The sequence below is a fragment of the Ochlerotatus camptorhynchus genome, unplaced genomic scaffold, assembly GCF_037179485.1.
Source record: "Ochlerotatus camptorhynchus isolate MF236.1 unplaced genomic scaffold, CSIRO-AGI_Acam_v1.1 ptg000202l, whole genome shotgun sequence".
In the NCBI taxonomy this organism is placed as follows: domain Eukaryota; kingdom Metazoa; phylum Arthropoda; class Insecta; order Diptera; family Culicidae; genus Ochlerotatus; species Ochlerotatus camptorhynchus.
In genome coordinates, this window is record NW_027040692.1 from 1,737,218 (window position 1) to 1,760,750 (window position 23,533).

At 39.4% G+C, this 23,533-nt stretch overlaps 1 protein-coding gene across 2 annotated transcripts in view; it reads right to left on the minus strand.

Annotated features, from left to right (window-relative positions):
- LOC135702869 (uncharacterized) overlaps nucleotides 1–23,533 on the minus strand; it is a 54,142-nt gene that overhangs the window by 13,996 nt on the left and 16,613 nt on the right. For both annotated transcript variants that reach the window (XM_065223915.1, XM_065223914.1), the window contains exons 2-4: nucleotides 10,068–10,130; nucleotides 9,864–10,002; nucleotides 8,469–9,795 (exon numbers count right to left, since the gene is read on the minus strand). In XM_065223915.1, the coding sequence (XP_065079987.1) occupies nucleotides 8,469–9,795; nucleotides 9,864–10,002; nucleotides 10,068–10,130 (1,529 nt within the window). The remainder of the gene's footprint in view (nucleotides 1–8,468; nucleotides 9,796–9,863; nucleotides 10,003–10,067; nucleotides 10,131–23,533) is intronic.

The following is a 23,533-nucleotide window of genomic DNA, read 5'->3' on the forward strand; positions in this document are numbered from 1 at the left end:
CTCAAGATATCTTTCGTTTTCCTGTCGTTTTTTATCTATTTCTTGTAGTATAAAAAGGCTGGGTCGATCTTGTTTCTGTGCTGAGCACCAATGCTACCAATGCCAGGGAGGCAGCACCCACACCTGAGCTCTACCTATCGACCCACCAACTCATGAACCGGGGACCAACGGCTTTACTTCCCGTAGGAAGGCGTGATCAGAGATGTTATGCCTCAGAACATCTCGGTGGCGCCGACTGGGATTGAACACAGACCTGCTGGGGGAGAGGTAATCACGCTTATCACTACACCACTGGCGCCGCTAGTCAGAATTATTTATTGTTTTTTAATGTTCTAGTCCCTAAAAATATGCCTACCGTCCATTCTACACATGTAAATAATGCCCCTTAAGCAGCTTGGTTGAAGGTGGTCTATAGAATTCTAAGACGCCTCATTTTTAAGTCGTTATAAAAACTTGAAAGTTCCGCTGAAGAGCAGTCTAAGCAGCTTCTGGCGGAACTAGAACGAAACTTTTAGAAAATAAGTTAAAAAAGGTTTTTGTCCTCTACACCAATTTTATATTTAGTTCGCACTTTTATGAAAGTTAATTCTAAAGTCAGGTCGTTATGAATGTTATTTGTAAAGGCAAGTATAAATCGTGTATTGATTTATCAGCATTAGTATTAGTATTGGAGCTGTTTGGAGAATTAAAACCAGTCCTTTTGCGTGAGAACCCCAGCACGAACCGCTACGTCATCTGAGATACATTAAAGTGAGCTGTTGTCCCGCCTACTGTTGGAGTACTCAGTGCCAGCTGACTGAACTGAATACGAAACACCCCAAGTAACATTTTAAATTTTATGAAGTAATACAAAGCTACTATAAAACAACATTCATTAAACCCTGGTCAAGGCTACTTTGCCATTTATGCATCCACCAAAACCTCATTAATACTAGAATCTGTCTAGTTGGCCCATCCTGGAGAAGGTTCTGAAGGGTATATTTTCGAAGCTCTTCAAGATTGATTTACTGCAAAAAGGTTGTATGACGAACGTATTGAGAACCATTTGAAACCCGTATTAAAGCTACAGTAAAAGCTATTTGGCAACAATAAAAACCTTTTTCAAGCCATTTTCCCTAGCCGCATGCTGAATCCACTAGAAAAAATCATCAATCAAGATAGAAAAGGATTCAAAAATACCATCTGATCTTACCAATATTATTGAAATATAAACTGATCATATAAAAATCCAGTTCAATTTCCAAAATTATTAAAATTGTTCTCATAAAGTGGCCAGGTGCCATATTAAATCTTATGTGAAACGTACTTGAAAACATCGAAAAAAATAAGTCCGCCCTCGGAAAACGTTGATCTCACTTATTATTTTTAATCGAGAAGAAAAATTAATTATTCTTCAGATTGATCATTAAGCTCAGCCGAGGTATGTTTTATGATTATCGTATTTCAAATATCTGCTCATTCCTAAATTGACCGAAATAAAGTTATATCCATGGAAATACACATTGAAAACGAAGTTTGTAAAAATCTAACTAAATAATTGTAATATGGCGGTGGCTTAAAAGTTTGTTCGCATGGGCCATTGTGCTTGATCCTATCCCGTTCAGAATTATGGCAGCATTTATGGAGGCAAAGTTGCCTGCAAAAAGTTAAACGTCAAAGTTTGTTTATCTTTCGATAGTTGCGTTGTTCGATCATTGCAACGAGGTTTTACTTCAGCGTTCTTCCAGGGGATTTTCTCCCGCTGAATTGGAAGCAGTTACTAAGGAAGTGTGCGGAACTGTTTTGCAACATTTTGCATATATCGCAGCAACAACAGCTGGAAGCTCAATCGTTCCCGTAAAATATCCTCTACTTCCGGATGATTCCCGTGCACCATCAAACCATGCAGTTGAAATTAGGTAGGTTTGAATGAAATTTCGAACCTTTCGCTGAATAAAATTACTGCTATGAATCGGAAACCAGCTAATCTCCACTTACTGACAGTTTCAACGATTTGCTGTAGGTACAAATGCAAATTATTTCGTTCGTCCGATCTGGAGAAGGTTGGTTTGTTTTTAGACTGTTTCATAAAGGAGACGGTCCACACCGGTCAGAACGTGATGCAAACGCCAGATGCTCAGTCGTTGCTGATATTGACTTCCCTTCGGTCATTAACATCGCTTGAATTTTTAATCCTACTTCGTCTACTCTTCGAGATTTCCTTGTCATAAATATTGCTTTTATTCACTATGAGGATCCAACTTTTGAGTTCAATTAGGAAACATAGTAATTGGGGATTTTATGGTACATTTTAACAAGTCGAAACAGCAACAGTATATGCTTTTTGCTCTCATTTAAAACCTAATTGTTTTATGGTTGCTTTGATAATGACAGAACAACTTTATAGAGTATTTTATCAAGGCATTAATAAACAATTGCTAATGAAGTTTATGATTGATTTACAGAACAGTTTTATGGAGGTATTGAGAGCTGCTTTAAATTTATTTTTAAAACAGTAATAAGCTGAATTACTAACCAGGAATGTTTTACACTTTGAAATACTGCATTTAAACTAAATGGATTGTTCATTTCCATTATAAAACAATCATAAATCAGAGTGGATGCCAAGTAGCTGCTGAATTGTTACTTGGGAATCCTTGATGGATTTTAAATTGGTGTTCGCCCGCATGGTATACCAGCTAGCCGTGGGCGATCTTGGATCGAAACACAAAAGATCGATTCTTTGGTTCGATTAATCGATTTTTGAATTGATCTTAAACACGATAAAAATCGACTGGATCGATCCTTTTCATTCGATTTGCACATCACTTGCCTTGAACATGGGTTCTGCAAACAACCAGTGTGACAGTTCAGTAGAAACATTCACTTCTTATGACAAATTTCAGGTTCATTAGTCCTCTGCTATGTCAGAACTGGATCGCCATGGGGGCATATCGGCAGAATTACACAATTTCTTGCATCACCCTGTTTTCCCACGTTTTGTCGATCCTTTTCAAGCATGGGAGAAAATCCGTAGTGAATGTTCCCATGTATATCCAATTTCTCGAGACTATTTATCAAGAATGGTGTTCCGTTAGAGAGGCAATTCTCTAAAAATGGACCAACATAGAATAGGTAGGGTTAACTACCCCATTTTCGGCCTATTAAGCACAACCCGCACTTAGCCTTTCTTAATCTAGCGCAGCTTAACACTAAATGGAATGTAATTATTACTGATGGCTTCCAAATTTATTTACCATTCCGTACGTACCGTAAAGCGCCCATTACACATGTCAATATATTGACAATAAATTGACATACTGACAAAATTATTGAAAAGGTGATATTGATGATGATGATTGATGACAAGTATTGACGAAAAGCTGATTTTCATTTCACTTTGTCAATACTCAGAATATATTGACAAAAAAAACAGTCATTTCTATAAATATCATCAATTAACGAATATTGACAACATCAATGGCAATACGTTTGAAGCCTTTTAACCTCAATGTATTAAAGTCAATATTACTTGTCTCAATTTCCCCACACAAGAAACGTGGATCAGCGAGTCAAAAGAGAAACGTCGTTGCTGGACCTACACGGAACCGAAAAATTACCCAACATTAAATTCTTTTCACTCATCTCCCATGATCCGTTCAATAAGCTAATTTTGAGTAAACCGCTTATAGTAGTTTATATCCCGTTCTAGTTTTCACTGGAAATCCTATGTATGAGTGCTCATTGCAAGACAGCCTATATTACGTGATATAAGCTGTAATGTGAACGGGGTATTACATTTGACTACGGCAAAAATAATTACTTACTCATGAGTATTTTCTACCCAAAATTAAGTTCAATTGATTTAGAGAATTAAATTTAAGAATTGAAATTAGAGAATATCTCATATACTCACTAATAGCTTATTGAACGATAGTCATGAGAAAGTCGAATCTCTCGTTCCGTTTTTAACAACAACAAAAAGTGAGAGTGGGATGCAAAAGTCAAAATTACCCAAAATTAAGTTAAAAGAACTTAAATTTAGGGTAATTTTTTTTTAAATTAATTCATTTGACAGCATGTATATACGATTTCGGGAGCTGTTTCGGCAAAACAATTTGAATCTTTGAAAGAATTTCACAATTTTTTTTTGCATACTTGAAAAATTAAACCAACAGAGTTCGCAATACCCAGGTTGGTACTATCCTTTCACTCCACTGAAAGTGCCAATAAGAAACTGTCAATATTTGTCGATTAATCGATTGTTCTGTCAACGCCAATATCAAATGTTGTAACTTTTTGACAGGACACAGAAAATACACAGGACAACATGATAACAAATTAATGGAATTGAATCAAATCGATTGTCGACTGCGCGGAATTATCACTCGTGTTCAATAACCCACGTTCATGGTATGGAGTTTCCCATATATAAACTATTATGCTGATGTTTTGGCAAACATTCCTAAAGGAAAAACTTGCATATATTATTTAATTTGCGTTACGTGTAGGCATGTGAAACGCAGACAGTATTTATTTTATTTTAAAATGATTATGCTTGTGATTTTGTAGCAAATGAACATCCATATAGACGAAGGCTGGGTAGTGATCACTATTGGTGACTGTAAAAGGATACTTTTTTTTATTTAGTTTGATATCCATTTTATATCACACACGAAGATTTAAACAAAATGGCAACACTGCATGCGTGAAGGTGCATTGTGAGTCAGTCGGTCTAAATGACGTACGTTCTCCCTCCTCTTGGGTACAGGAAGAATATTGAGAAAGTGGAATGAAAATCAGTTTTCAACAATACTCGTCATAAAACCATCGTCATCAATATTACCTTTTCAATAATATTGTCAGTATGTCAATTTATTGTCAATATATTGACCTGTGTAATCAACACTTTAGTGAATTGTCATTAATGTTGTCAATATTTATAGATTGATTATATTGCAAGGAAAATTGACAACACGATGTTTGTCAATATATTGACATATGTAATGGGCGCTTAAGATTTGATAAAGAGAAACCAATCGTTGAGATATTGTCAAAAGTCTAACACTGCTTCTTGACGCCAAACTCGGCCTAACGCATTGAAACGCCATTGAAACGCCAATGAATTCACTTCGGCCTATCGGATGAAGATAAAAATTGATTCGGTCGGAGCGCTTCTTTTGTTTTTGGGAATAATGGGTGCAAACCTTCATATCACGCGCTCTCATTGACTTCGTTCGGTAGCTTATTAGCTAAAGTATCGTACCAAACGCATAATTGACTTGTTAACTCTGAAATCATGGACTTACTTGAAGTTTTCTGCTCCATAGGCCCAAAATGGGCGATTAGGCCGAAGTCCCTACCCTATTGGCTTCAGTGATATCTGAATTAAGTACTTTCCGTACTTACCTACTTTTACACTCCGATCATCTAATCGTTTTATGTAATGTATGCCATATGTAATCTTTCGTTTTTTAAATCGTTTATTCAATATCAATAAAACGAATATTATAGCCTGTTAAATCACTCACCTAATCAAGTATCCTGAGCAAAAACTTCCACATGTGGAATGAAATCAAAATAGTCATTTACTAAATTCTCATCATGTATGTATGTTACGCTCACAACTTTTACTGCGAACGTACTACACAATTTATTTCTAAATGATATCAATCATCACACTAAATGATCCGTTATAATGAAACATTTTTGTGCCATTTTGAATAATGAATCGATTCAAAAAGATCGATTCAAAATGATTGATTAAATCGGTGAATCGGTTCTGGCTTCAAGATCGCCCAGTGCTAATTCCAGCACACTTGTGGCGCAGTGGTTAGCGTCCTTAGATCGCATGCCGAATATACGGGTTCGAATCCAGGAAATTAATCATTTTGTCAAGCTTCTGCATTCATGTGCCATCAGATGTCACTGCTGTTATTTGCAGTGACATGTATCGGAAACTGCACAGATAAAAATTCTGAATTTTAATTGTGATGTAAACATTCATTCACGTAGACTTGTATTTCATTTCACGCAACCGACCAGCTTGCAAACAATGTTGTTTACAAAGATGGGCTTTTGTATACAATATTTGCTACATTGCATGATATGTGTCAGGACTTTACATGATATATAATGTAAGCGTATATGCTTTGTGACGCTCCATTTATGTGCATCATATTGAACAGTAATTTACACTACTTCTTCGAACTGTGTGCACACAATCTGTTTTCCGTTAATTGTTCACAGAGGACACTGCAGTGCAAAACATGTCTGGTACCTCTATATATCTAGAGTCGGTGTATAATGAGTCACGCCAAGAGAAAAACAGTTGAACTCGCATCACGGTTTTCGAAGAATTCCGTTTCTGTCACTTGGCAACAGAGGACTTCTACATCAACTTCAAATGACTTCTAGCGAGAACAAAAAAAAAAGCGGCTGTAGTGAATCGTTATAACAGTGATTTTATCAAATTATCTTATCAAAAAATAGTAAAATTTCTCATTACTGATCATTAACAAACGTATCCCATGCCAATTTAATGCTCACTGGGTGATTATGATCATTTCTTCAATTTTATTTTATATTTAATTACAATACCTTTCGTGGACCTTTCATAGCATCGTAATGTTTGTTTACTCTGCACGATAGGTAGCCGGTTTGACAGCTCAATAGGTAGACCTGGCTTCACTCTTGGCGTTACTCATTATACACCGACTCTATATATATATCCATTTACAAACAATACAAAACAGCTCACCCCTCACAGAATTTCCCGCCAATTTTTATGAATGGGGCGGGGCAGAAAGTATCTTTTGCGGAGAATATGTAAAAAAGGAGGGACTTCAAATGTTAAAGTAAATGCGTATATAGAGGTACCAGACATGTTTTGTAGTGTCAGGTACTCTATTTTGTAATCTGTGAAAGGGAAATCACAAATCGAGTGTCATGAAAATACATGGCATGTTGAGAGATTGAGGTCGTGAGAGCAAATTTTCTCTCTCAAATTTGAATTTGTTGGCTCTCTGGGGACTGGTAGTAACACAGGTAAAACTGTATGGGGAAAAATCGTTTTTTTTTTTAGTTGTAGCTTGTTTAACAATAATTTCCGGGGAAAAAGTGAACGACAAAGTCCCTGACTTATTTCTTTAGATTGTCGTTCACTTTTTTTGAACTGAATATGCACCGAAAGCGAATTATTTCCACTTCTCTCAATTTCTATATGGGGATTTTTATCACTTCCTACCAGCGGAACAGCGCCATCTCTGTGGAAAGTGGTCGAACAAAATGATTAATTGCTCTTTAATGTTTTAATGCTTTTGATAGAATATTGATGCACTGCATAAATATAAGAATAATGATTTATTTGAGCTACTGATCATTTCATATTTACGTTCATGAACTCTTGTTACTAATAAAAACTTATGTGGATTGTTTCATATGAGCTTTGAGGAGGTCCCTTTTTAGAAACTTTCATGTTGCTAAAAATTTCCGCAGGGAAATTTTAAGAGACTCTACTGGGAACTTGCTCAGTTTTCTACCTTGTCTGAAGTTCCTAAGAAGTGTTCTAAGATTACGCATCGAACCTTTTTGGAGTCTCGTGTGCTTTCTAGAGCTTCTAAAGTAGCCAACAAGTTCTGTTGGAACTTTACATGCACTTTAAGGAACTTGAAAGTGGATTTTATCGTAAAGTGCGAAAGTTTTAGTTGCTTGAGAAAAAAGCTCTGTCGGAGCTTTATTTGAACTTTATGGAACTAGAAAGTTCTGTCAAAACGTTATGTGAACTTTAAAGGAACTTGAAAGTTCTGTCTGAACTTTATTCGAACTTTATGGAACTTGATGTGAACTTCATGGAACTTGAAAGTGAGTTTTATCGTTGAATGCGGAACTTTTAGTTGCTTGGGTTATGCCTAACATCCTTATTCCAAACGTATTTGATGCCTAACATACGGAATAGCATCCGTAAACCTAACAAATTTAAGCAAAATGGAGTGTCGACGATCCTAATCAACCATAGCTCTTGCTCTATTACTATTTCCGCCCACTGCCACTCGAAAGAACTGCTCATGTTTAAAAGAAGGACAGTTTCTAAGATGAAAAACTCCCAAGAATAAATCATGAACAAAAATCTCAAAATTCCAAAAATTCATAAGAATAATTTCATTCAAAATAACTGCCCAAACGAAAGCAATAATCTGGATGAAAAACTTGTAGGAATAAATCATGAAACAATTTTATTCGAAAGAACTGCTGATGTTTAAAAGAAGGAAAAAAATCATGTACAAATAAATGAAACAAAACGAAGGAAATGCTCAAGGTCACAAACTGAAGAAAACGATCAGGGACCTAAACGAGTCTGCCTCTAGTCATGGTATTTCGAAGCATCACATGACACTAGAAACGGACCCGCTAAGATCAAAAATCATAAAGCTACTGAAACGCAAGAACTCCATATTCAAAACAAACGCAAAAGCCACCATTCAACTCACCTCATCCTTCAACTCCTGCTCTAGCCTCTGATCGATTTCCTGAATCTCCTCCGGTGGCAGTCCTATTTCCTTCAGCGCCCGTATCCGATCGGCTTTGTCGTAGCTTCCGCTTTTGGAATGCGAAGGAGATACTGTCTGACTATGGTGAGCGGCTTGTTGCTGCTGCTGTTGTTGATGTTGTAACTGCTGTTGCTGAATTTGAGCATGATGCGGATGGTGATTCTGGTACAGGTGCGGATTTTGATGGTGATGATGATGATGATTATGATGCTGCTGCTGATGCGAGTGGCTCCCGTTGCTCAGATACCTTGAACTGGCACCGGAGGTGGATGGCACCCCCAGATCCAGACTCGAGGATGGCAGTCCTATTTGATTCAGCTGAGGAGTATGATTGGACGGCAGTGGCTGTGCAAGCGCTTCATCAAAGTCGTCGTCATCGTATGTGTTGAAGTTGAGGGCTGCCGCTCGAGAGTTTCTGCTGGGTCCTCCGTAGGCACCACCAACCGCTCCGACCAACGTTGGAGGGCTGACGATTTTCTCCGGAGATATCTTGTTGAAGTTGGAGTTGTTTCGGAAGTCATCCTCCGTTGTAACATTACTACTGTATTTGTACGCTTCGGAAGGATGGTTGCCCCTTTGGTTGCTAAATCGCTGACTGTGACCGGTTATGTCGTTCAACGATGGAGGAGGTGGAAGTTGATAGCTATAATCGCCATCGTATGGTATGTCGTACTGCCGAATACTTTCCACAATGTCGACGGATGTAGAACCATTCCGAACGTTGTTGGGGAAGGCCGGTTGCTTCTTCTCCGGAGTGTGTGAATGAAGATTTATGTTCGTGTAGCCTTCTTCATCCTCCTCGTAGCGGTTGTAGTTCGAGGACGGATTGTGTGAGATTTCCTGATAAATATTTGCCGAAGGGTTCCGGCCATTCTGAAACGCTGGCTGAGGAAGTGGTCGCTTTGGCGAGTTCAGTTCAAGCGATGCATAATGGAGATCCGGTGGCTCGATGGCCGATGAACCTGATGGTCCCGGAGGTGAGTGGCCTATGTACGGCGAAGCGTGATGAATGGAAGGAGGTCTCGCAGGTACCTGATGTTGTTGTTGCACTACAGGTTTCGGATAATTTCTCGGTGGCAGTGGAAAAGCAAGATCAGGTTCGACCGCGCGGTGAGACTTTCTACCACCACCACCACCGATCGCAGCCTGTTCCTGAAGCTTTCGGGCTAGCATTTCACCTTTCTCCGCTTCCAGCCTACGCTTTAGTTCGGCTTCACGTTTCAGCTGCTGGGCTATGTCGCGTGCTACCTTGGCGTCCATTTCTTCCCTGGGGTGAGAAAAAGGAAACTAATTAAGAGATCATGTTTTGTGGTCGTCAACTTCAGAACCACATACTGCTCGTTGATCATTTGATGGTACAAGGCGGCCTGACGTTCGGCATCTTCTTTCTCACGAATTTGCTCGGACAGGGCAGTTGGAAAGTCTTGACGGACGATTTGATTCCGATGTTTGTTGCCCTTGTAGTGCTCGTTGACTGTAAAGCAGACAAACTTGTTCTATATTGAGTTTCCGTATGTCGTATGTGGGATTATAACTCACTTTCTTTATTTTGAAGCTGATACGCTAGAGCGCTGTCCTCCCGTACGAGCCACTCCTTGCAAACTGGAAAGAGTTGGAAATAAAAGGAAATTTGTTAGAATTGAAGCTTTTTTGTTAAGGATAATCTGCTAATCTAGAATCGAGTAACATTATGGATGAGGGGATTTTTATGCTACCGATCAGGTTTGGGTCAAAGGGTTTAAGAATTTATGAAAATTTACGTACAGGTTGAGTTTATGATTACATGAACGGGGCGGTTAATTTTCTCGAATTTTTAATTGATCAGATTTTTCTGGACAACACGTACTTTGAAAATTTGAACCAAGCATCGTATAAATAACGTTGTGTAGTGAAATGATGAGGAAATTAATCGGATTAAAAAATGTCCGGGCTATTAGTTTTGCGGTCATATTAAAAAAAAAAGCAGTAATACACACTTCTCTGAAATTTTCAACAGCGAAAGATAAGAAGTTTTCAAGCATGAACAAAATCATTAGAAAAATTTGCATCACACTGACAATGTTTTTTTCTGGTTTTCTTCGACCCCGAAAATTTTCGTCAAAATTTTTTTTTTAGATTATATTTTCAAAGGATTACTAGGATAATATTCCTACCATTTTACTAGAGAACGTTCTTTCTACAATGTTTGGTTCCATAGAAAATGTACGCTCAGTCACTCAAAGCAAGGGAACATACTGACTGAGCTACTGACTGAGTGCTCGACTGTCAGTGAATCGATTACTTTCCAATTATTCAGACTCTCACGCGGCAGTGAACGATGAGCCGAATGACTGTTCATATTCATATGAAAATGACTATTTGAACTTGACTGTTTTGTATACTGTTTAAATGACTTCAATTGACTTTAAAGATTTTAATGAAAGTTGTGTGAACTTCAAAATAGTTCCATGAATAACATGAAAATTGCGGGAACTTCAGGAAAGTTCTGAGAGCTTCAAATATGTTTCGAGTCCCCAGTCCCTGGGCCGATAGAAATGCTCCAGTACGGAAAACAAGTTCAACGGAAAACAAATCAAATCAAAGAAAAAATAATAGCGACAATTTTTAAGAAATTCAATATGCCTCGTGGCGCGTGACTCTGTCTCTCACCCCTGGTAGGGGAGTATGGGTCATAGTGAGACAACTTTTTGCAAGTAGATATAAGTTTTTTTTTTGTTTCGATTTTTTTTTTTCTTTTTGATTTGTTCGTACGTCGGGCAAAAAATTTAATTACTAGTAATTAAAATTAATTAATTAGTGAAGGTTTTTTTTTTTTTTCCTTCTTAAGTGGTTGCGCACCGCTTTTGCGCAACACTTATGGCATCTTCCGATGCCTACGTTACGCGAACCAGATACTATGAACCGTCTTCGAAAGGACCATGGGTTGTCTTTTTTCGGCCCAAAAATAAACCTTTGAAAACTCTCGACATAACGAGAGATTTGCTGCGTAAGTATCCGGGAATCTTGGTACACAAAGAAAGATTCAACAAACTGCGTGTAGAAGCACCGACTTATGATGTGGCAAATAAAATTGCTGATCACGAGTTGTTTAGTGTTGAGTACAACATCTACATCCCTTCTCGAGATGTGGAGATAGAAGGCGTGGTCTCCGACGCGAGTCTGACTGTCGAGGACTTGAAACATGCCTCGGGAACTTTTAAAAACTCGACATTCGCTACCACGCTAGTGAAGATACTGGATGTAAGGCAACTGCATTCAGCATCTTTGCTAGACGGTAAAAAAGTTTATAAACATTCAGACTCGTTCCGGGTGACTTTCGCAGGTTCAGTTCTCCCAAACTTTGTTAAAATTGATGGTGCTTTTTTTCCGGTGCGGTTGTTTGTACAGAGGGTATATAATTGTACCAACTGCAAAAGGCTGGGACACTCGGCCAGCCATTGCGGCAACAAAACTCGTTGTGGCAAATGTGGTGAAAACCACAAAGAGGATTCTTGCCACAAAGAATCAGTAAAATGCGCTTACTGTGGCGAGAATCCTCACCCCTTGCAGGAGTGCCCGATGTACAAACAGCACTCCGATAAAGTGCAGCGTTCAATCTCTGGACGCTCCAAGCAGACATATGCTCAAATGTTGAAGGCTGCATCAGCCGTCCAAGATGCAAACCAATTTTCGGTTTTGTCAGTTGAAGAATCGGACTCTGACTCATCCGATGAAGGTGATTCTACGGTGGTACACGCACCTTCAAAAATAGACGGTTCCTCAAAAAGAAAATGCCCCTCCCCGAAAGTGCGCCGTAAGAAAACTAAAGTCACCTCCAGACGATTGCCAAATTCCCAGGGTAATGGGGATGAAAAAACAAAACCGAAGGCTCCTGTTGATCCAATCCCTGGATGCAGCAAGAATTTTCCGCCATTGCCCAACAAAGATAAAAAAAATAAAAAAGCTGCTCCTCAAACTTCTCAAAAGAAATCCAAGTCCGAACGAGGTTTGCTAGCTTTTTCGGACATTGTGGAATTCATATTAAACATGTTCAACATACAAGACCCTCTAAGAAGCTTAGTTTCTGCCTTGCTTCCAACGTTAGAATCATATCTTAAGCAATTGACTGTTTCATGGCCCCTCCTTGCATCAATCATATCTTTCGATGGATAATTCGTCGAACGAGGTTGAAGATATGATCACGGTGCTACAGTGGAACTGCCGTAGTCTAGTGCCTAAACTAGACTCGTTCAAATTTTTACTTCACAATTCTGATTGTGATATATTTGCTCTCTGTGAAACATGGCTTTCTTCCGATAAAGAACTCAACTTCCACGATTTTAACATTATACGCCTGGATAGAGACGATTCTTATGGAGGAGTACTTTTAGGGATCAAAAAGTGCTACCCTTTCTACAAAATTTCCCTTCCTGCTCTATCCGGCGTCGAAATCGTTGCTTGCCAAATAAATGTGAAGAACAAAGATCTTTGCATAGCTTCAGTATACGTTCCACCAAGAACCTCCATTAGCCGTAGTCAACTCTGGAATCTAGTTTCGATTCTTCCATCCCCAGTATTAATTCTGGGTGATATGAACTCCCATGGTACTGGGTGGGGCGATCTATATGACGACAATAGAGCGGCTATTTTTTACGATTTATGTGACGATTTCAATTTGACTATTTTGAACACTGGTGAAGCGACACGTATAGCAAAACCTCCGGCTCGAGAAAGCCGACTCGACCTATCTTTGTGTTCAAGATCGCTATCATTGGATTGTCAGTGGAAGGTTATCAATGATCCCCATGGTAGCGATCATTTGCCAATCATCATTTCAATAAAGTGTGGCCCTCACTCTGCAGAACCATCTCGGGTTCCATTTGATCTTACAAGGAACATCGACTGGCAGAAATATGCAACGGCGGTGACAATCGGTGTCGAATCAATAGATGCGCTTCCACCATTGGAAGAATATCGATTCCTAGCCGATTTGATTTACAAAAGCTCACTGGAAGCACAAAAAAGAAAAGTTCCAAGTGCACCCTTTAAAAGGAGACCAGCCACACCTGGTTGGGACGAAGAATGCACAAAATTGTATGTAGAAAAATCTGATGCTTTCAAAGCTTTTCGTAGACACAAAACCTCCACTTACTTCGAGGAATATTCAAAGCTTGAGACAAAGCTGAAACAATTAATCAAAGCAAAAAAACGCGGTTATTGGCGCAATTTCGTCGAGGGACTCTCACGAGAAACCTCAATGAACACCTTGTGGAGGGTGGCTCGCAACATGCGTAACCGCTCATCTTTCAATGAGAGTGAAGAATACTCCAACCGATGGATATTCGATTTCGCTAAAAAGGTCTGTCCGGACTCAGTTCCAGCACAAAATATTCTTCGAGAAGCGTCTCCTAGCGGCGGCTCTCTGGATAGACCATTCTCAATGCTGGATTTCTCTATGGCTCTTCTTTCATCGAACAACTCCTCACCGGGAAGCGATATGATTAAATTCAATCTTCTGAAAAATCTCCCAGATATCGCTAAAAGACGCTTGCTAGATTTATTCAATTCCTTGCTAGAAAACAACATTGTACCGCCTGAATGGAGACAGGTCAAAGTAATAGCCATTAAAAAACCTGGCAAATCAGCGTCTGACCATAACTCATACCGTCCGATTGCTATGCTTTCGTGCATTAGGAAATTGTTGGAGAAAATGATCCTTCGGAGACTCGATCACTGGGTCGAATCAAATAACTTGCTATCAAATACACAATTTGGGTTCCGCAAGAGCAAAGGAACAAACGATTGTCTAGCGCTGCTTTCCACAGATATTCAACTGGCCTTTGCACACAAGGAGCAATTGGCTTCAGTATTCTTGGACATTAAGGGGGCTTTTGATTCAGTTTCCATTGAAATTCTGTCAGACAATCTGCACAGATGTGGACTTTCTGGAATTTTAAATAATTTCTTGTACAATTTGTTGTCAGAAAAGCAAATGAACTTTTCCCTTGGACAACTGACAACTTCCAGAATTAGCTACATGGGCCTGCCCCAAGGCTCATGTCTCAGCCCTCTTCTTTATAACTTTTACGTCAAAGATATCGACAACTGTTTGGCAGAACAATGCACGCTAAGACAACTTGCAGATGACGGTGTGGTTTCCGTAAGAGGTCCACATGCCGTGGACTTGCAAGGACCATTGCAAAATTCCTTAGATAACTTGTCTTCTTGGGCTATGAATCTAGGGATCGAATTCTCGCCGCAGAAAACTGAACTGGTAGTGTTTACTCGAAAGCGGTACCCAGCCCAAATGCATCTTAATCTTTTGGGCAGAAACATTACTCAATCATTGTCTTTCAAGTACCTTGGGGTCTGGTTTGATTCAAAGTGCACTTGGAATGCCCATATTACGTATTTGAAGCAAAAATGTCAGCAGAGGATCAACTTTCTCCGTTCAATTTGCGGCACATGGTGGGGTGCTCATCCGGGAGACCTCATAACGCTTTATAAAACAACAATTCTCTCTGTTCTAGAGTACGGCTCTTTCTGCTTTCTCTCGGCAAGAAAAAGTCACCTAATAAAATTGGAACGAATTCAATATCGTTGTCTGCGTATTGCTCTAGGCTGTATGCACTCAACGCATAACATGAGTCTCGAGGTTCTGGCAGGAGTAACACCCCTCCAGAACCGTTTCTGGGAGCTCTCTCTCAGAATACTAATCAAATGCGGAGTGACGAACACACTTATAATTGCTAATTTTGAAGAAATTCTTGGGTTGAACACACAATCTCGATTTATGAGAATCTACCACCACTACATATCATCAGATATGTGTCTTCCTTGTTATACTCCAGACCGTGTTCACTTCACCAATCGCAGTTCCTCATTTGAATATGATCTGACCATGAAACAAGCAACTCATGGGATTCCCGATCAACTTCGACCTATTATTATCCCACGTATTTTTACTGAAAAGTACCAACAAGTCAATTGCATGAAAAGATATTTTACAGACGGGTCCCGTCTCAATGGATCCACTGGCTTCGGTGTCTTCAATGAAAACTCTAGCGCCTTCCGCAAACTTCAGGAACCTTGTTCCGTTTTTGTTGCTGAGCTGGCAGCAATCAACTTCGCATTGGGGATGATTTCCAATATGCCCACAGACCATTACTTCATCTTTTCGGATAGTCTCAGTTCGATTGAGGCTATTCGGTCGATGAAACAAGGTAGGCACTCATCTTATTTCCTTTCAAAGGTAAGGGAGCAGATGTGTGTGCTGGTCGAAAGATCATATATGATTACCTTTGTATGGGTCCCCTCACATTGCTCAATCCCAGGCAATGAGAAGGCGGACTCTCTCGCAAAGGTGGGCGCGCAGGAAGGCGAATTGTATGACAGGCAAATTTCACACGATGAATTTTACCATTTAGTGCGTCAGAGTACCTTTTCGAGTTGGCAAACCGATTGGGACACTGGAAATCTTGGACGGTGGTTACATTCAATTATTCCTAATGTTTCTTCGAGAGCGTGGTTTAAAGGTTTGGGCTTAAGTCGTGACTTCATTCGCGTGATGAGTAGACTTATGTCCAACCACTACTCGCTAGATGCTCATCTCAATAGAATAAACCTCGTGGACAGCAACATCTGTCGGTGTGGAAACGGTTACGATGACATCGATCACGCAGTTTGGCAATGTACGGATAATGACGCCGCCAGAGAGCGACTTTTGAATACCCTCGAGGCCCAAGGAAGACAACCCTATGTTCCTATCAGAGACGTGTTGGCAACCCGTGATATCTGCTATATGCAGTCCGTTTATGTTTTTCTTCAAATGTCTAGTATAAGAATTTAATTCCTTTTGTCTTTTGTCTCTCTTTATTAGTTTTTGTTTGTCTTGTCCCCCCGTCTCGATGAGTCTCATCGTCGCCCACTGGTCACCCACCATAGCCGGTCGAACTCCGGACGAAGCTAGAACAGCACTACCGTTCATACTGGCGACAACGCTCTGATGAGACAACGAAACCCTACCCCAAGCTCCTCCCCTGATCCTATCCTTCGAAAATGTACCCTTCTAACCTCGAGTAAGCCGCGAGTAATCGGCCCAACTCCTACTAGACATAGAATTAAGTGAATTTTGTTACACACAGTGAACAATGAATTATCGGCTCCGTAAAGCTAACGCGATTGAGCCTCCCAAATAAACGAACTAGATAAAAAAAAAAAAGAAATTCAATATATTAAAGATTTCCAGAAAAGATCAGGGAAGTTAAATTAACTCAATACACATTTCTGAAACTTCACAGAAGGTCCAATAAATTCTACGAACTGCGAAATTTCAGGATGATTTTCCGGACAGTTTAAACGATTTTAGGGCAATTCCAGAAAAATTCTCAGCATTTAGTGCTGCTTGGCTATCAGACATGATGCAGATATTCGAATGTCTATACTTTCTACGCAAGAAAATTTTAGAGCATTCAAGAATTGCTTGGACTTCTGGTTGGAGCACGGTAGGTCAGTAACCAATAGATATTGAGATATTTATTCTTGGACCTGTTACCCTTGCTCCTTCACGATTATCCAATCTAGAGCCGTCTGTATAAAAGACAATTGATCCTGGACGAATGTTTGGTCCCCCATTTTTCCATAAATTGCGATCCAGATGAAGTGATATTTTTCTTTCATCCAATCTTCATTTTTTATCACAAGAGAATTTTTTTAAGGATGCTCAAATGTCCTCTAAGATCACCTTCAAGGAAGTGATATGACCGTCGAATCCTTAATGCACTCCATTCAGTTCTAATTGAATTAATTTATGCAACGGAAGCATCTAGTGCCATACCGAGCAAAGTCTGAGATCAAATTGAAATCTAAGTTTGATGTTGTGATTTCGCTGATAATGATTACACAGGTTGCTGTCGTTTTGGTCGTTTTTAACGGTTAAAATATCAAAATTGAGAGCAAAAAAAATCTTCCTGTGACATCACATTGAAAACTATTTCTGCTATCAGTGAGAGCAAACTGAAAACTCGATTTGATATCAATTTTTCCTGTTGATAACAAAATAAGTATTCAATTTGATGTTATGCTAAGGCAATGAAAACAAACCTGCAACAACATATTTTTGAAGAGCAAATGTACAGCAAAATGAAAACAAAATTTGGTATCAAATTTGTCAATTGCGTAAACTGAAATCTTGCTGACTTTGCTCGGAATACTTGGTGTGCTGCTCATTGTACCAGCTATTGAGAGAGTAGCTAGTCTTTGCAGCCTCTCCAGCTTCTTCTGAGCTGATTTTTCATTGGTTTTAGGCCACCAAACTAATGATGCATAGGTCATTCTGGGTCTTACAATCGTCAAATAAATCCAGTGGATCATTTCAAGTTTAAGTCCCCATTTCCTACCAAAAGTTTTATTACTTATCCAAAGAGCATTTTTGACTTGCTCTAGATGCGAATTCCAGTTTATTTTGCTGTCAAGAGCAACTCCCAGATACTCAGGGCTGATAGCAGTGTTAAGCAATAAAAATAGTGAATTAGTGACTAAAATTATTTAAAAAATTGACTAAAAAGTGACCAAAATCATTTTAAAAAGTTACCAAAATGTGACTTAAACATGATCAGAAAACTTCCAGAAATAGAATCATGCAAATTGATTTTTCAGTCATCCAAAAAAGGTAGACATTCATTTCCTATCTGTACGCATTCTTCAAAAGTTTATATTGCAAGATCTTGCACAACTAGCAACACTGTTTAACACGAATTTCAATAACAGGGATATTTTACCATATATGAAATTATTATGGTCTCCTGAATTAAAGTCTAGAATAAATCTATTTTCTAACACGTCACGCGTTTTAGATATGAACTATGATAATCTTTATGCGATCTGCGAACTTGTATCACGAAGGTGTTCCGCGGTTGCTTGGTTACCTAATTAAGAAGACACTGCCTAATTATTAGATATAGCGTTTTAAAAAATTTAATGACATAGATACCCAGATCTAATTTATGAATTACTGAAGTTGGAAGTATTCTTAAAATTCTAATCGAATATATGTTGGAATTACTGTTGAATTTTGCTCCTTTCCTTGGTATTCAACTCAAAACTATGAACTTCTCACCTGAAAAATTACTTGCATGTTTGCTTAGATTTTTCAACAACATTTGTCAGAACCCTCTTGAAATTTTTGACCGAATCGAACCTCAAAGAAATCATACTCATATTCAATTGTAATCCTATGATTTCTCCGAAAACTCACATGGAAATATGCTTAGGATTATTTTTGTCCCAGAATCTTCTTTAAATTATCCTCAGAATGTCCTCTTTTGTATTATCTTGAAGTTGTCCTCAGAATGATCATGGTGTAATCCTCCTGCTCGTCCAAATTTTCTCATAATTCCTTAAGAATTAGAGTCAAAAGCTGTTATGAATTTTCATTAAAATTTGTGTTGAAGCCTACTCAAGGTTGCATTGGAATTCTACTCAGAATTACCTACAAAACTAGAGTTCTAGGACATTGAAAATGATCCTAGGGTTATTTTATGGACATTGACAAGAATAAAAATTTAAACTCATCAGGTACATGAACTTGGTGAAAGGTGAAATTTTAGAGATGTGGATTCAAATTAAACTTAAACCAATCAGTAGATTAATTATATATAAAACCAAAAGCTACTTATTGATGAAGTGTTTGATTTTAGTTACAATAAGGTTCTTATATATTGTAACGAAATAAATATTTCACATGCGTATTTGAGACTGTTCAGTTATAAAAAGGGCCCACAAAGTCACTTTCAATCGAAAATCGTCAAGTGACGATGAAGCTGTCAACCATCACTTTCAATTGAAAGTCATTCTGTCTTCTCTTCGAGCAGATCCCCGTCAACATCAATAGAACCACTTCCGATCGGTTTTCATGCTGTTTGTTTTGGCTTGACTCGTGTTCATTCCTTCTTTCATTGTCAAATGAACTTACTTTTGCATTGAAATGAACCTGTTCGATCCAAATTCGCGCAGTTTTTATGACTTTTGTTGATTGTTCAATCGGTTCATTTAAGCGTGTGCGCATAGATCTGTGCATGTGGTTGTAAAATTTGTTATTGTTGTGTGGTTTGTTTACCCATCAATATGGGTATTTTTTAAATCGGGGTGACGTCTAGAAATCGAAAATTGATATGCGACGCAATTTTTGAATACAAGATGGCGGCCCAGTTTAAAAAAAAGTGGTAAAGGCTGTCAAATGCTTATTAATACAGGTATTTTTAGAATCGGGATGATTTCTAGAGGATGAAAATCGATATCCGACGCCATTTTGAAATCGTAGATGGCAGCTTCCGATTTACGAAAAAGTGGAAATACAGTCAAATACACATCAATATTGGTAACGGCACCGGTAGTGTAGTGGTAAGCGTGATTACCTCTCACCCCAGCAGGCCTGGGTTCAATCCCAGTCGGCGCCGCCGGGATGTTCTGAGGCATAACATCTCTGATCACGCCTTCCTTCGGATGGGAAGTAAAGCCGTTGGTCCCCGGTTCATGAGTTGATGGGTCGATAGGTAGGGTCCAGGTGTGGGAGCTGCTTTCCTGGCACGTCGGTAGCATTGGTGCTCAGCACGGAAAACAAGATCGACGGAAAAAACAAACCAAAGGAAAAAAAAATCAATATTGGTATATTTGTAATTGGTATGAAGTCTACAGATCGAAAATTGATATGCGATGCCAATTCGAAATCTAAGATGGCGGCTTCCGATTTCAGAACAAGTGGGAAATATTGCCAAATATCCATCAATATAGGTATTTTTGGAATCGTGATGGCGTCTAGAGGCCGGAAATCGATATCCGACGCCATTTTTAAATCCTATTTAAAAAATCCTATTTAAGAAAACAATTGGAAATTCTGATGCTGTCCCATCAATATGGGTATTTTTGGAATCGGGGTGACGTCTGGAGATCGTAAATCAATATCCGACGCTATTTTGAAATCCATGTTGGCGGCTTCCGGTTTAAGAAAAAGTTGTAAATTCTATCAAATACCCATATAAACGGTTTTTTTTAAAGAATCAGGGTAGCGTCATAGAGGTAACTCTAAGACCACTGGGTCCCGAAGAAAATCATTATTATTTTTGGCTCACTCAGTACCAGAACAACGGTCCCAAGCAGTCCCAAGCTATTTCACTCACCCCTGCATGTTCTGCATGAATCCACACACCCCTGATGTTATCTATCAAACTTTCATAGCGAATCAAAACAAACATAGTGTAGTAATAGAATTTCAACTAGAATAGGGTACGTTAATCGTTTGCTTGGGACCAATAGGCTACTAAAGTGGTGAGCCAATTTAAAATCGTTAGTTTCGTATTGATTGTTGGTAGCGTCTAGAAGCTGGGAATCGATATCCGACGCCGAAAATTGATGTCACTTTAAATCCAAGATGGCGGCTTTGGTTCAGAAAAACTGCGAAATACTGTCCAATACCGATCAATGGGTTTTTTTTTAATCGGGCTGACATCTAGAAGCCAGAAATAGATGTGTGACGCCATCTTGAAATTCAAGATGGTAGCTTCCAATTTCAGAAGAAGAGCCAAATAGCCTACAAATGGCATCATATATCGATTTTCAGCATCTACGCGTGGTCTCCGTTCCGAAAATACCCATATCTTAGAGTATTTGACACGTTTTAGGAAACTTGATGGCCACCATCTTGTATTCCAAAATGGCGTCGAATATCGATTTTCGGCATCTACGCGTCGTCTCTGTTCCAAAAATACCCATATTGTAGAATATTTGACACTTTCTAAATCCTGATGGCTGCCATATTGGATTCCAACATATCGTCGGATATCGATTTTTGCCATCTACGCGGCATCCCCGATCCGAAAATACCCTAATTAATACCCTTTTCTGAAACCTGATGACCGCCATTTTGGATTCCAAAATAACGTCGAATATTGATTTTCCGCACCTTCGTGTCGTCCTCGTTCCGAATATACCCATATTGTGGGGGTATTTGAGACTTTCCCTGATCCAGATTGGCCTCGTTAATTTAATTTTCGTTTAATATAAAATAATATATTTTTACTACATATAATCTGGATGCCATCCCTATCGGCAACCTATATTGTGTGGATACTATCCGGATACTATAATTTGATACCTGCGTCGTCAGGTTGTGTCAAGTCTAATGAGCCCCGAATTGAAATGAAAGTGTAAAAAACGAAGGAAGCAGTTTCCGTCAATTGCAAGTCTTTGCTTCAAATGAAATGAACTGAAGCATTCGACGAACGAAACTAGTGATAGTCCAGTCACGTTTGAAAAGAGGAAGGTGCATCGTGACTCGATAACAAGAAACACGATGACTGACACGAAAATGATATTGCTCAAAATGAAGCGATTCTGCGGAGAGTTCATTTTCTTATCTTTGTATCGAAAATTCAGAACCCTGGTTAAGGGTAACAATTTAAATTCTTACTTTTTTTTACTTGATTTGTTTTCCGTCGATGTTGTTTTCCGTGCTGAGCAGCAATGCTACCGACGCCAGGAAGGCAGCCCCCACACCTGGACCGTACTTATCGACCCATCAAACTCATGAACCGGGGACCAACGGCTTTACTTCTCTTCCGAAGGAAGGCTTGATCAGAGATGTTATACCTCAGAACATCCCGGCGGCGTCGACTGGGATTGAACACAGGCTTGCTGGGGTGAGAGGTTATCATGCTTACCACTACACCACCGACCGCACCGGCTACACTAAATTCCAACTTGCCGTATTTAAAGTTCCAGAGCTTTACAGAGCTTTTTTTTTTTTTTTTTAATGTGTTTATTTTTCCAGGCTCATTTGCCGTAGCTTTGCGGAGCCGATATTCATTGTTTAGGTTACAAAATTTCTTAAGACTAACGTTAGTAAAGCGGGGGCCGATTACTCGCGGCTATCTCGAGGTTAGGGGTAACAAATTGTAACAAATGGATGGCAGGGTAGGGATTGAGAACACAAGGTTTGGAGAGCAATGTGCTCTTGATCTCGAACTAAGCGACCAACTGATGAAAAAGACAAACATGGGGGTACACCGATGGGCAGCTAACAACTTGGGGGAACACAAGATGACACTAACTACTAAATCCTCAGATCTATCCGTTTTAAAAACACATATATTAAATTGCAATAGTCGAGATCTCGGCTCGCCAAGATGTCTCTAACGGGCCGCATGGGTTGTTTTCCTCGGGCCCTGAGGGATGCGGATAATTCGGATCTAGCAACACAATGGAGGGTACATGACCAAAGTACGTGGTCGATATCGTGATAGCCACTACCACAAGCGCACAAATTGCTGCCTGCGAGCCCGATTCGGAAGAAATGCGAGTCTAACGAGTAGTGATTGGACATGAGCCTTGATATGACCCGTATAAAGTCACGGCTCATGTCCAATCCTTTGAACCATGGCTTGTTCGACACCTGTGGGAGAATAGAATGTAACCATCTTCCCAGATCACTCTCATTCCATTTTTGTTGCCAGTTGGTGAGGACGTGCTGACGGGTAATTGAGAAAAATTCCGCAAAGGCGATTTGTCGATCAAAAATATCGCCTTCCATAGCGCCCACCTTAGCTAGCGAGTCCGCTTTCTCATTGCCCGGAATTGAGCAATGAGATGGGACCCAAACTAAGGTGATAGTATAGGAGCAGTTAGATAAAGTACTCAATTTAGCTCGGATTTCGGTCAGGAAATACGAGGAGTGCTTCATCGGCCTCATTGATCGAATAGCCTCCAACGAGCTAAGGCTATCAGTAAAAATAAAATAGTGATCAGATGGTAGTGAGGCAATTTGCTCTACTGCGTAAAATATGGCTGCTAGTTCCGCAACGTATACGGAACAGGGTTTTTGCAGTTGATATGAGGCGCTATGAAATTCGTTGAATACTCCAAATCCAGTGGAAGCGTTTATAGTTGACCCATCTGTGAAAAAACTCTTATTGTTACTAACATGGTGGTACTTGTTTGCAAAAATTAAGGGAACAACCATCGACCGATGGTGA